General features: G+C 44.7%; 1 protein-coding gene across 1 annotated transcript; it reads left to right on the forward strand.

Moving 5' to 3' along the window:
* Positions 1-3,100: 3,100 nt before the first annotated feature.
* LOC147981824 (F-box protein At1g11270-like) lies at positions 3,101-10,737 on the forward strand. Its single transcript, XM_087516120.1, has 2 exons — positions 3,101-3,830; positions 10,196-10,737. Exons 1-2 carry the CDS (start codon positions 3,101-3,103, stop codon positions 10,735-10,737), a joined length of 1,272 nt encoding a protein of 423 aa, XP_087372246.1.
* The last annotated feature ends 3,825 nt before the right edge of the window (positions 10,738-14,562 follow it).

Here is a 14,562-nt window from a genome sequence, read left to right on the forward strand (position 1 = left end):
TAGATTTTCAGTTTACAAGTTAAGGGGTTTGGCTCCTGTGCCTTCTTTATTCCTTTGTGCGTGTGTTTAACCTTTTTTTGGTGCATGTGGTCGTCCTGCCCGACTGTTGTGACTGTTGTTTCTGATTCAGGAAAGCAAGAGCTTGACTGTATTATGAAGACCATAAATAGATAAGTACAGATTGTTTGCAAGTAAGTCAGGATTATATGAGGTGATTTATCCTTTTTTAGAGTTTTATTAGTATATCCATAAAGGGATCCATAGCATACTAATTGTGTTGAGGTTTATTTCACACTATAAGAGAAATTATTCATGTACCCTTGAAGCGGATATTATTATATTTTATAACTGGCACAACAAAGCTACATATTGGTCCTTGGAGCTCCAATCATTTCTTTCATTTGTGATGAGCTAACTTATGGTTACCTGTTGCTGTCAATTATCAGAACTGCTACTTTCCGTTTCCTTATATTGAAAGTGACTGGAATGCATTCCTTAATCGCCCTCATTGTGTACACAAGGAGTTGCTATTACATGTATTAAATAGATTGATATATATATTTGTTCTCTAAAAATATGTTCCTATTTTCGTTAAGAACACACCACTTCATCATTTATGTTGTATAGCTTTCCTAGGTTTATTAGCCCATTGTAATGATTTTTAGAGGTTTCACAGTATCCTTAGGAAAATGAAGCCCGAGGATGCTACATATCCTTTGCTTTCAAGTATCCGTCACTACAAGCTGCATTAGCTTCTCCTTGGAACATGAAAAGAGGAAATAGGAGTTCTCATTGATGATCATCTAAAAGCACAGTACATGTTCTTTGATTAATAACGAAGACAAAGACCCTACCACTATCTATGTTTGGATGGCATCGCTTCAGTACATGTTCTTTGATTAATAACGAAGACAAAGGCCCTACCACTATCTATGTTTGGATGGCATCGCTTCCAACTGCTCAACCAAAATGTTGGGACCGGCACCCTCGCGTCAAGGCGCGCTCCCTATCTAGTATCTATGATTTCGTACAAACCGAGGGCTCTCCAAACCAGTCTAGCTCGCTCACATTTAAATAATATTGTGTCCAACATCTTTTGCATACACCTTACAGACTAGGCATTGGCGGGCATGGAAATATGGCGGTTTGCTAGAACATATTGGCATGGAATAGCATTACTACACAAACAACGTTAGATAAATGCCAACAAAGAAAGAAAGTTAGGGCTCCGCCTCCTCCTCCTCCAAAAAAGAAAGTTAGGGTTCGTGCCTCTCGCCGGCGCCGGTGCAGGTCCGCCTTGTCTCCGGTGGCCCTAGGGCCATGGAGGCACGGTGGATCCTGGCAAGGGCTGGTGGGAGGGCTCCGTTTTTAGTCGTTTTTTTTCAATTTTGTCAGGGTTTGTGTCCTACTCAGGAAGGCGAGACGACAGCGGCTCCCTGAAGATAGAATAAAGGTCTCAATGCCTAGCCCCCGTTCCGGCGGTGCGTCTAACATCATTGGTGGGCGTGTGAAGGTGTGTCTCCGGCAAATCTATCTTTGGTGGATTTGCTCGGATCTCGTCGTTGTTCGTCTACGTTCGTGTGTCTTTGGTTTGGATTCTTCCGATCTACGTTATTTTTTATCGGCGGCGGTTGCTATTCTGGGGTGCTGGTCTTATGAGGCCTTAGCACGACGACTTCCCGACTGTCTACTACAACAAAGTTTGCCCGACTCCGGTGATGGAGGGGCGATGACAGCGGCGTGCCTTCGGCTCGCTTCGGTGATTGTAGTCGTCGCTAGGTGGTCTATGGATCTGGATGTAAATTTTGTTATTTCTAGTGTTCGTTGTACTACCATGATTGAAGGTGAATAGATTGAAAGTTTTTCCCGCAAAAAAAATAAATGACAAAAAAATAAACAAAACTCCATATAAAAATCTTGATTTTAAGCTTCAAAACAATCTTGATTCTAGATTTATTTATTGTGGCTAACACGTGAGTTGTTGGATGGACACACTTGAGCACCAAGCTTATCTATTTAGAGAAAAGAGATTCTACCATGCACGCGAGATTCCGTGCATGGCTCAGCCGTCCATTCTCTTGAAGATGGATCCATGCATGCTGGTCCACACACATTAATGAGTCACAAATTAAGCTATACCTTTTTTCGGTTAAATTATGCCATACATTGACCACTAGCAACATTTGTTCTATATCCCCCCTGGTACCTCACCCATCCATACATTTTCATATGATTTCCAAGCTTCAATATATTTTATTTTTTTGAATCACAATTCCAATTTATTATTCATTTAAATATTTGATTTCATGCGATTAGGACTTTGAAACAAGACCACTTCTAAATATATTTTCACAAGTTCTAAATTCGTATTTTGAAACATGATGAAAAATTGTATGAACATAATGATGCAATTTAGAACACGATAAAACCTAATAAAAATTCATGAGAACGAATGCCTATTAAGTTGAGGCTCAGTCACTACTTTCCCTATTAAGTGTATTGACACGGAATGAAACATTATGATACAATTTCGAACAAATGAACCACAGTGAAATAGTGTGATTGTTCTTTTTTGAAACATAATAAAACATTTGAATTAATTAGTACCTTTATAGTGCAAAGCATGTGTTTGTGGAAGGAGAGAATAGATGAATATTTGCACTGTGCAAGTTCCATAATCACGCACATAACTGTAACATCTTTTTTTGGAGAAATAACTGTAACATTTCTGACACAATACTAAATGATTATGAGAGCATGGAGGTAAAAAGAAATATTATAGTGGACAAAGTGGCAGGGTTCCCATAAAAGCATAAACAGCTCAGCTATGCATGCACGGTACCTCCCGTGCATGGTAGAAAAGCCGGTCTCCTATCTATTTACTTATACTAGTCCTATATGGTAACGAATCTTCTCCCACATGTTAACGAATTCTAGCAAATCGTCCGGCACAAAGACTCCGTTTATGTTGCGATGTTATATCAATCAATCTCCCGATTCCCAACTGTGACCAAGAATTGCATCCACACGTAATTTAAGGGATCTATCAGTCATCATGAGATCCATCTGCCATCCAAGAAGATGGAGGACCTGGAGGTGGATGCGAATTGCGTTGCATCGGCTGCGCCAGCAGGGTCCCAAGAAACAGCCGACGATCACCGCCACCGTGTGCCTGCCGCGAGACGTCCTGGCCAGCATCCTGGTCCGCCTCCCGGGGAGCGACCTCCGCCGCCTCCGACGTGTCTGCAAAGAATGGCGGGACATCATCGCCGACCCAACGTTCATCCAGGAGCACTTGATCCACGGGTCACGGGCGCCTCCGACACACACCATCATCTTCTTTCCTGGATCCACCTACGGCGGCTACCAAAGCCCGGCCAACGCCCGGGCCTTCCTCTTCGATAAGCACTGGCGTCTCACGGCCGAGCTCACAGCCGGGGTGTGGAACAGGATGGTAGGCGCTTGCGACGGTCTGCTCTGCTTCCTGGAGGCCGGCCAGGGCCGCATCAAGATCGTAGAGCCGTCCACCGGTGAGTCGCTCGCGCTGCCGCTGCCGCCGGAGGCCTACGGGCTAAGGTGGACCGTCAACCCCAGGGCGTACTGCTTCGGCTACGACGCTACGACCCGGCGATACAAGATCGTGCACCATGACTACCTCAAATACAGGGCCCCGCCCCTACGCGTGGGAGAGACCGTCGACGACGAAGAGCTGCACGTGTACACCATCGGAGGAGGCGGCGTGGGCTGGACGAGGCTGCATGTGTACGTCCAAGGGTCAGTATACTGGCCCACGCGAGGCCATGGGGAGGGCGGGCAAGATGAGAAGCTTGCTGAAATTTTGTCTATTTTGGGCCTAGCCCAATATCAGTTTCAGAAATTTTTAATAAATCCTAGAGGCTCATGCAGCCCATTTGTGCAAGGCAAGAGGTGGAACAAAAGTTTAGTCCCACATTGCTAGTTTAGAGGGAGTTGGACCTTTTTATAAGGGAGGTTCTTTCCCCACATGTATGAGCATGAGAACAAGAGGGACATCCACGCGCGCTCCTCCGCCTCCCGCCTCGCCACGCCACGCCATGTTATACTATACGAAAGGTCACGTGGGAGTTGAAATGTTTTTCTGTAGTGGACACTGAATTCGAACGGCGCGCCACCTTTTGAGTCTTGTATGGGAGAAGGGTGATAAGATTTTTGGGGAGCGCTCAGCGCGACTAATGGCTGCTTCATCACGGACGATCCGGTCGCCGCCGACGACTTCTTCCCCGACGTCCACGACCTCCTCGACGACATGGCAGGCGAGAACACCGTCCACAAGTCCAGCGCTTCTGCTGTTCTTATCTTTCCTGTTAAAGGTTCTGCCACAGTTCCTTGTTCTAGTCCTTGTCCTACACATGTTAGGTTCTACTTCATATATGCTACTTGCTATTCTGTCTACTTTAGATATGATAGGCTACGGTTCATATATGCATAAGCTATTTTCCTTTTCTCTGTCAGAACGCATGACTTGTTTTATCTCTACTATATTAGTCATGCTTTATCTAGTATTTCTGTTAATAAAGTCATTCGGTAAATTGCTCATATTTCCAACAATCCAAAAACCTTATTATAGGCAATTTATCCCAAGTGGTTTTGCTGCTTCCATGAGACCTCCTATGTTTGAGGGTATCCACTATAAGAGGTGGCGCGTGAGAGCGGTCTTATGATTTCAAACCATGAGTTGCTATGACGCCACTCTCGGCAAACCTGAAGGAGAGCTTGATGCTCAACAGGCACAAGCTTTTCAGAAAATGGATACTCTATTTAAGGCTGCTCTCTTGAGTGTTCTTGGCGAGAATATAGTTGATACTTATGCGTCAATTGATAATGGAAAAGATATGTGGGATGCACTCGAGGCCAAGTTTGGGGTCTCAGATGCTGGCACTGAGCTGTACATCATGGAGCAATTCTATGATTACAGGATGACTGAAGAGCGCTCCGCGGTTGAGCAAGCTCATGAGATACAGTCATTTGCTAGAGAACTTGAGCACTTCAGTTGTATGCTACCGAACAAGTTGTTGTCGGAGGTATCATCACTAAGCTTCCTCCTTCATGGAGGAACTTTGCTACCTTGCTGAAGCATAAGAGGCAGGAGTTTTCCGTCCCGGATCTCATTGGCACTCTTGATGTGGAAGAAAAGGCGAGAGCAAAGGACACACGTGCTCGAGGTATTGAGGGAGGATCTAGTGCCAATGTGGTACAGAAGCAGAACTTTCAGCCCCACAAGTTCAAGAACAAGGGCAAGTTTGATGGTAAAACAAAGTTTGATGGGAAGAACAAGGCTGTGCAACACACGAACTTTAAGAAGAAGAATGGCAAGAAGAAAGGTGCTTGTCATGTGTGTGGGGATCCTGATCATTGGGCTCCTAGTTGCCCTAATCGCTATGACAAACGTAATCCTGGGAAAGGCGGCAAGACCGCTAATGTTGTCATTGGAGACACTGACATGAAGGATGCTGGGTATGGTATATTTCCCACTATTCTTTCAGTATGTCATTCTCCTGACCGGTTGATTGACCCGGGTGCTAATGTGCATGTATGCGGTGATATTTCCATGTTTTCGTCTTATCAGACCGCAGGTACTTCAACCGTGCTGATGGGCAACGGTTCAAGTGCTTCTGTTCGTGGTGTTGGCACGGTCGATTTGAAGTTTACTTTGGGGAAGATCGTGCGGCTGAAGAACGTGCATTATGTCCCCTCCGTCAATAAAAATCTTGTTAGCGGATCTCTTCTGTGTAGAGATGGCTACAAGCTTGTCTTTTAGTCGAATAAATTTGTAATATCCAAGTATGGAACCTTTGTTGGTAAAGGCTATGAGTAAGGAGGCTTGTTTCGTTTATCCTTATCAGACGTTTGCAATAAAGTTGTTAATCATATTTGCAACAATAATGAATCCAATGTGTGGCATTCACGTCTTTGTCATGTTAACTTTGGTTGCATGTCGTGACTAGCGAAGTTGAACTTAATCCCTAGTTTCACCACCGTCAAGGGATCTAAGTGTCAAGTGTGTGTGCAAGCTAAGCAACCTCGTAAGTCTCACACGACTGCGGAAATAAGAAATCTTGCACCACTAAAGCTCATACATTCAGATCTATGTAAAATGAATGGTGTGTTGACAAAAGGTGGAAAGAAATATTTCATGACGTTAATTGATGACTCCACTAGATACTGCCGTGTGTATCTTCTGAAATCTAAGGATGAGGCTTTGAACTTTTTCAAGATCTACAAAGCTGAAGTGGAAAACCAACTTGATCGAAAAATCAAGAGGCTTAGGTCCGACCGTGGTGGAGAGTATTTTTCCACTGAGTTTGATACTTTTTGTGCGGAACATGGTATAATCCATGAGAGGACTCCTCCCTACTCACCTCAGTCAAATGGGGTGGCCGAAAGAAAGAACCGTACTCTAACTGATTTGGTTAATGCCATGTTAAATACATCGGGTCTCTCCAAGCCATGGTGGGGGGAGGCGATATTGACAGCATGTCATGTCCTGAACCTAGTCCCCACAAAGAATAAAGAGATAACTCCATTCGAGGAATGAGAGAAGAAAAGGTTAAAACTCTCTTATCTGCGAACATGGGGTTGTTTGGCGAAAGTCAATGTTCCAATTCCAAAGAAGCGGAAGCTTGGACCAAAGACTGTGGATTGTGTTTTCCTGGGATATGCTTTTCATAGCATTGGCTATAGATTCTTGGTTGTAAAATCTGAGATACCTGACATGCATGTCGGTACGATCATGGAGTCGAATGATGCGACTTTCTTTGAAGATATCTTTCCCATGAAGGATATGGCTACCTCATCTAATCAGGAGATGCCTAGTTCATCGAATCAGGAACCAGTTACAATTACCGAACCTACCATTTCGATGGAACACTTCGAAAGTCCTGTGGAGGAGAACAATGAAGTTCCTACCAGGAGCAAGAGACAGAGGACTGCAAAGTCCTTTGGTGATAATTTTCTTGTGTATCTCATAGATGACACTCCCAGTTCTATTTCAGAGGCCTATGCATCTGAAGATGCTGACTATTGGAAGGAAGCGGTTCGTAGCGAGATGGATTCCATCTTGGCAAATGAAACTTGGGAGATAACTGATCGTCCTTATGGGTGCAAACCTATAGGATGCAAATGGGTATTCAAGAAGAAGCTTAGGCCTGATGGTACTATTGAAAAGTACAAGGCTCAGCTCGTGGCTAAGGGTTATACCCAAAAGGAAGGTGAAGACTTCTTTGATACTTACTCACCTGTGGCTCGACTGACCACTATTCGAGTTCTACTTTCACTAGCTGCCTCGCATGGTCTTCTCGTTCATCAAATGGATGTTAAGACCGCTTTCCTAAATAGAGAGTTGGACGAGGAAATTTATATGGAACAACCAGATGAGTTTGTACTAGATGGTCAGGAAGGGAAAGTCTGCAAGTTGCTGAAGTCTTTGTACGGACTTAAGCAAGCACCCAAATAGTGGCATGAGAAGTTTGAAAGAACTTTAACAACTGCAGGCTTTGTTGTGAACGAAGCTGACAAATGTGTGTACTATCGCCATGGTGGGGGCGAGGAAGTTATCCTGTGCTTGTATGTTGATGACATACTGATTTTCGGAACAAATCTGAAAGTTATTAAGCAGGTCAAGGATTTCCTATCTCGTTGTTTTGATATGAAGGGATTTAGGAGTGGCTGATGTCATTCTGAACATCAAGTTGTTGAGAGACGATGATGGTGGGATTACTTTGCTTCAATCTCACTATGTGGAAAAGATCTTGAGTCGCTTTGGCTATAGTGACTGCAAGCCCTCTCCAACACCATATGATGCTAGTGTGTTGCTTCGAAAGAATCGAAGAGTTGCTACAGACCAATTGAAGTATTCTCAGATTATTGGCTCGCGTATGTACTTAGCCATTGCTACAATACCTGACATCTTTTTTGCCGTTAGCAAACTAAGTCGGTTTGTTTCAAAACCAGGAGATGTGCATTGGAAAGCTCTAGAAAGAGTTTTGCGTTATTTGAAAGGCACTGCAAATTATGGAATTCACTACACCGGGCATCCAAAGGTGCTTGAAGGGTATAGTGACTCAAACTGGATCTCTGATGCTGATGAGATAAAGGCCACGAGCGGTTATGTATTCACTCATGGAGGTGGCGCTGTTTCTTGGAAGTCTTGCAAGCAGACCATCTTAACGAGGTCAACAATGGAAGCAGATCTCACATCACTAGATACAGCTACGATTGAAGCAGATTGGCTTCGCCGGCTCTTGAATGACTTGCCGGTTGTTGAGAAACCTGTACCGGGTGTCCTTATGAACTGCGACAATCAAACTATGATCACGAAAGTGAGCAGTTCAAAGGATAACATGAAGTCATCAAGACACGTTCAGACAAGGTTAAAGTCTGTCAGGAAAATGAAAAACTCCGGAGTTATTGCGTTGGATTATATCCAAACTTCTAAAAATCTGGCAGATCCTTTTACTAAGGGTCTATCACGTAATGTGATAGATAATGCATCGAGGGAGATGAGTATGAGACCCACAATATGAGTTGTTCACAGTGGTAACCTATTCTTTGTGATCGGAGATCCCGTGAATTAGATGTGGAAGACAAACTGTTGGTCAACTGAGAGGAGAGTATCCTTATTATTCACAATACCACTCCATGAAGATGCAATACTCTCCTTATCTGCATGGCAGGTTGATGTATATCTTAATGTGTTCTAAGTAGCTTATTTAAGCAGAGATGTTATCCTGCAGAACATTTTTTGAAGAACACACCTATATGAGTCTGATTGTCAAATGTCGCAATCTATGAGAGTAGGGTTCTCTCTAGTAAACTCATGAAAGGTCACGGAGTATGACGCATAAGCTCCACCCGTGGGGAAGACCCACGGTAGCCACGTATCGGTCAAGGCTTTATGTGAAGCTAGATTCGCAGAAAACTTGCAGTTCAAGGTCCAGTCTACTGTTCAAGTTGCTTACTAGTGTAGCATAGAGTTCTAGGTGGAAGTTCAACTTAACAGTCTCCACTGCAGTACCGGTATATAAAACAGTGTTTTGGAACCAAAGGCAAATTTTTGTGTGCCTCTGGGATCTGGTGGGGGATTGCTGAAATTTTGTCTATTTTGGGCCTAGCCCAATAGCAGTTTCAGAAATTCCTAATAAATCCTAGAGGCACACGCAGCCCATTTGTGCAAGGCAAGAGGTGGAACAAAAGTTTAGTCCCACATTGCTAGTTTAGAGGGAGTTGGACCTCTTTATAAGGGAGGTTCTTTCCCCACATGTATGAGCATGAGAACAAGAGGGACATCCACGCGCACTCCTCCTCCGCCCGCCTCGCCACGCCACGCATCGTCACGACGCGCCGCGGTTTGCGTGAATGAGCCGAGCCGACGCATGACGGGTATACGAAAGGTCACGTGGGAGTTGAAACATTTTTCTGTAGTGGACACTGAATTCGAACGCCGCGCCTCTTCGGCCACTGCCTGTTCGCTTCGTCTCCCTTCGTTGCTTCACCTCCCGTCGCAGTCTCTTCGCGTCCTTCTCCTGTGCCTATATAAGAGAGGTCGCTCCTCTCCAGAGAGACACACCAGAAGATCCCCTTCCTCTCGCCATAAAGTTCCTGAGCACTGTGCTGATGCTACGATCTTCCCCATCCCAGCTTGCGGCGTGCACCGTAGGTCAGGACAGTAGGCCTCCGAAACCGCACTTTCTGAGTACTGTACGGGAGAAGGGTGATAAGGTTTTTGGGGAGCGCTCAGCGCGACTACTGGCTGCTTCATCACGGACAATCCGGTCGCCGACGACGACTTCCCCGACGACGACTTCTTCCCCGACATCCACGACCTCCTCGACGACATGGCAGGCGAGGACACCGACCCCAAGTCCAGCGCTTCTGCTGCTGCTGTCCCGTACGTGTTCTTGTCTTTCCTGTTAAAGGTTCTGCCACAGTTCCTTGTTCTAGTCCTTGTCCTACACATGTTAGGTTCTACTTCATATATGCTACTTGCTATTCTGTGTACTTTAGATATGATAGGCTACGATTCATATATGCAGAAGCTATTTTCCTTCTCTTTGTCAGAACGCATGACTTATTTTATCTTTACTATATTAGTCATGTTTTATCTAGTATTTCTGTTAATAAAATCATTCGATAAACTGCTCATATTTCCAAGAATGCTCGCGCTTCGATCTGGCGACGGAGACGATCACGTCGGAGGCTTCCGTGCGCCTGCGGCTAAAAGCCCCAAGGCCGGAGATGGCAAAGTTGTGCAGGCTGGTGGACTCGACGACGTCTTGCGTGATGACCTACGGCCGACACTGCGAATGGGACGCGTGGTTTCCTGAAGCTGAAGCTGAAGCCGAAGCTCAAGAGGTCAGCTTGGCAGGGGGCCACGTTCTGTTGAGCGACCGCGGGCTGTACCTTCGCAAGATGGAAAGCAGCCTTGAATTTGGCCCGCGAAAGATGCTGTTTGAGGTGAGGAAGGAGCAGCCTCGTTGGCTTGATCACAAGTACGATGGTCGAGTGTCGTTCGTCCCGGTCCATCGTCGCCGGCAGCAGCTCCCGGTCACAGGAGCACCTCCGATCGGTGAACAATGTCAGGCACAAGCGTTTGGCTACTCCCCGACGGTGTCCGCTGCTCCTTTGGCGCTCTACTTGGGCACGCCTAGCCCTCCAGAACGCAAATCACCCTGGCATTGGGGCAAGAGCAACAACCTGTAGTCATCTTCTTCAGTTTTACACCGTGCTGAACCCGTCTGAGTGGTGTGAAATACAGTACGTAACAATAACATGCATGATTCTCGGCAGGAAGGAATCGAAGTACTCCCTCCGTTTCTTTTTATTAGTCTGTATATAAGATTTGCTCAAAGTCAAGCTTGCTAAAGTTTGACTAATTTTATATTAAAAAATATCAACATTCACAATATAAAATCAATATTTTAGATGCACCATGAAAAGTATTTTCATATTATATAGTTTTAGTATTGTAGGTGTTCATATTTTTAATATAAATTTGGTCAAACTTTATGTAGTTTAACTTTGACTAAAACTTATACACGGAGTAAAAAGAAACAGAGGGAGCACCGCGCGTCTCTTTGCCCTCGCGTGTGTACGTACATCGACCGCATGCACGAGTCGACCAACCTTTTTTCTCTAATTATTATTATCAGCATTCAGCGCTAGCTGTCCTGACAAGCATGGAGATAGCAAATGCTCCTTATGTGGGTGGGAAGAAGACATTAATCATTTCCTTTTTAGTTGTTCCGTTGCTAGAATGCTATGGATGGTTATGAAATGTTCTTTTGGCATGCATGACGTTCCTGATAACATCCAAAGCTTGATAGGGATCTTATGACAGTTGGATGTTTTGCTATTTTCTGAAAGGGTCTGTCTAAGCCTCATCTAGATGTGACATAACGATGTCACATCTAAATGTGATGTCAGCAATAGCTCATCCTAAAATAAACCCCACCTCTGCTCTTTGTCTTTGTTTTTTACTTTGTTTGTTTGTCTTTTTTTTTTCTTTCTGTGTATCCTCCGGCCATCTACAAACAACCCCGATACCCCCTTCCGTGGGCCTTATATGTTGTTTGTTACTGGTCAGATCTGGGCTGCACCTGTATACATTCATACACACGTATATGTATTTGTACTCATCGTTATGTCTTTTCTCTGCGTGCCACACACACCACGCAAGTAGCCCTGCTAGCTGCTTCTTTATCTTCAGTTTAACCGCACATGCATGCATGCACATACGTGCGCTCGCTCACGCAACAAAATGTTAGCTAGCTAAGCTTCATATATAATGAATCTCTCGCTCTCACAACATGTACATGTATCTGTACCACCATATTGCATTTGTCTACCGTTGATTAATTAATAGTCCCATATTCTCCTTAAAAATATCTGTGCACGAGGCCAAAAAACACATGCATGAAAAAACTTCTAATCTATATAAAAAAAACACTTCACTAGTTTGATGTAAAACCTATTTACAAAAATAAACGAAGATGAAAATATAGTCATGTATTGCATGAAGATTTTTTTTGTGTAGAAGTGCTCAAGTTTTTTAGAAAAATCTGTTGACATATTTTCACAATACACGATGACTCTTTTTGAAAGATGCATGATGGACATTTTTAACATACATTTTCAACATACACAGAAAACATTTTCTAAAAAACACCATTAATATTTTTTTTAAATAGGATCGGCGTTTTTTAGAAGAAGGCAATCTAAAAAAATGATGAACATTTTATAAATACACGATGAACATTTTTTAAAACACGGTAAACATTTTTGAAAACACACACATGGTGGAGGAAAATCAAAAGGGAGAAAGGATAAGCTAAGGGTGGATATGAAGTGAGTCGGGGCAAGTTGTGCGTCAAGAGTGGACAAACAACTGGGTCTGGCAAGTTTCGTGTTGAGGGTGGACATCGAACTGGATCGGGGTCGGGGCAAATTGCATGTCGATGGTGGACATGCAACCGGATCAGGTCAGGACGAGTTGTGTACCAGTGGTCGACAAACAACTAGGTAAGACGAGTTGCATGTCGTGGGTGGACATGCAACTAGGTCGGGCAATTTGCGTGTCTAGGGTAGACATGCAACTTGGTCAAGTCGGCAAGTTGCGACTTGAAACCCGAGAATTCTAAACTTACGGGCAGCACCATACAGGCTACCCTCTACGGACGACTATGACCCCACCTGTAATTCCTCCTCCCTCGTGAATTCAGTGGTGTGACCCTCGTTAATTTCCAATTAATTTGCCTCATGTACTCCTGTAGATTGCAACCTGTAACAAATGTCCGTAGCTCTAGCAAAGTTGCTTGAAACCGGAAGCTCAAGAGGGCAGCTTCGGCTTGCCTGCAGGGGGGCACGTTCTGTTGAGCGACCGCAGGCTGTACCTTCGCAAGATGGAAAGGGGCCTTGAAAATTTGGGCAGCGAGAGCTGGTGTTTGAGACGAGCAAGAAGCGGCAGCCTCGTTGGCTCGACTGCAAGTACGATGGTCGAGTGTCGTTCGTCCCGGTCCCGGCCGCTCATCGTCGTCGCCGGCAGCAGCTCCCGGTTACAGGAGCACCTCCGGTGGGCGAACAATGTCAGGCAGAAGCGTTTGGCTACTCCCCGACGGTGTCGGCTGCTCCATTGGCGCTCTACTTGGGCACGCCTAGTTCTCCAGAACGCAAATCGGCCGGGCATTAGGCATCGGCGGCTCCAGGGGTATTCACGTGTATTCATATGAATACCTAAGATTTGGCCCAAAAAAATTAATACATGTCTTATTTAGCAGCCCACAGCCCACACAGGATACCGGCTACGCTCATCCGTTCACTCGATCCAGCCCTCACTCGGTCGTTCCTCAAGTCCCCAACCTAACCTAGCGACTGCGGCCAGCGGCGGCGGTGGTGGCGAGTAGCGGCCAGCGCCCAGCGACGGCGAGTAGCGGTCAACGGCGGCGGCCAGTACTGACTGCAGGCAGCGGCAAGCGAAGCCGCTGAACGGGCGACCAGCGGCAGGCCGGCAGCGGACCAGGTTCTATTCTTCTCTTCTCCTAGTTCTAACTTCTTAATTCCTATGGGCTCATGCGGCAGTGCCTGGTCAAATTGAAGCAGCGCCTGGAGCATCACGGAGCGAGCTAGTGCTGGATTTGTTCTAGTTCCTAATTCCTAGGTCCTAGTCAAATCACATGATCCTAATTCCTAATTCCTAGTTCTATTATCTGTAGGTGGATTTGTAGTGCAGTCAAATTGGACAAATTGCTGCTAGTGCTGGATTTGAATGCAACGAGCTACTGCCTAAGGTGGGTATTCTGGGTTAAAGTTTTGGGGACAAATTGCTGCTTGTGTTGCTGGCAAATATGCACATCACTCTGCTACTGCCTACTGAGTGCGCGAAAATATTATTGGTTTAATAATTCGGTACAACTCCTCTGCCGTTCATGATGCTGTAGAATGATTTTTCTGTGTCAGGACAGATTGCTTGTGCTGTAAAATGCATTCATATTCATTTGTTTAGAACGATCCGAACACTAGTTTGCTACACAACCAACTTAGTAGATTACTAGATTGCTGATGTATTTTTTTTCTGATCTTGTATCACAGATGAAGAAGAAGGGTGTTAGTATTGTTGCATTGTGGGAATGAGCTATGTGAAGAATAAGCTAAGGAACAAAATGGGTGATGAATATTTGAACAATTGTTTGGTTACATTTGTTGAGAGAGACTTTTTCGATCAAGTGAAGGATGAAGATGTCATCAATCTCTTCCAAAAAGGCGATCGCAAAGTTATATTGTAAGAAGGATATCATCACTTTATTAATCAAAAGGTACTTATGTATTCATGTTGTTATGGTCTGATACATTGAAATATTGTTATTGCCGTTATGCTAGTGTTGTTTTGTTCATATATTGCTAGTGTTGTGTTGTTTGGTTCATATACTACATTTAGAGCTAAAATTTTTTTGAATGAATACCCACCCTTCATTTCCTGGCGCGGCCACTGGCATTAGGGCAAGAGCAACAACCTGTAGTCATCTTCTTCAG

The sequence above is a fragment of the Triticum urartu genome, chromosome 3A, assembly GCF_056163025.1.
Source record: "Triticum urartu cultivar PI428250 chromosome 3A, HENAU_Tu73, whole genome shotgun sequence".
NCBI classification, from domain to species: Eukaryota; Viridiplantae; Streptophyta; class Magnoliopsida; order Poales; family Poaceae; genus Triticum; species Triticum urartu.

Excerpts from the sequence above, each read along its gene's own strand:
- LOC147981824 (XM_087516120.1), top strand. The coding sequence starts at position 3,101 with ATGCGAATTGCGTTGCATCGGCTGCGCCAGCAGGGTCCCAAGAAACAG. Across the intron at positions 3,831-10,195 it reads CGGGCAAGATGAGAAGCTTG|CGCGCTTCGATCTGGCGACG; the intron begins CTGAAATTTTGT and ends TCCAAGAATGCT.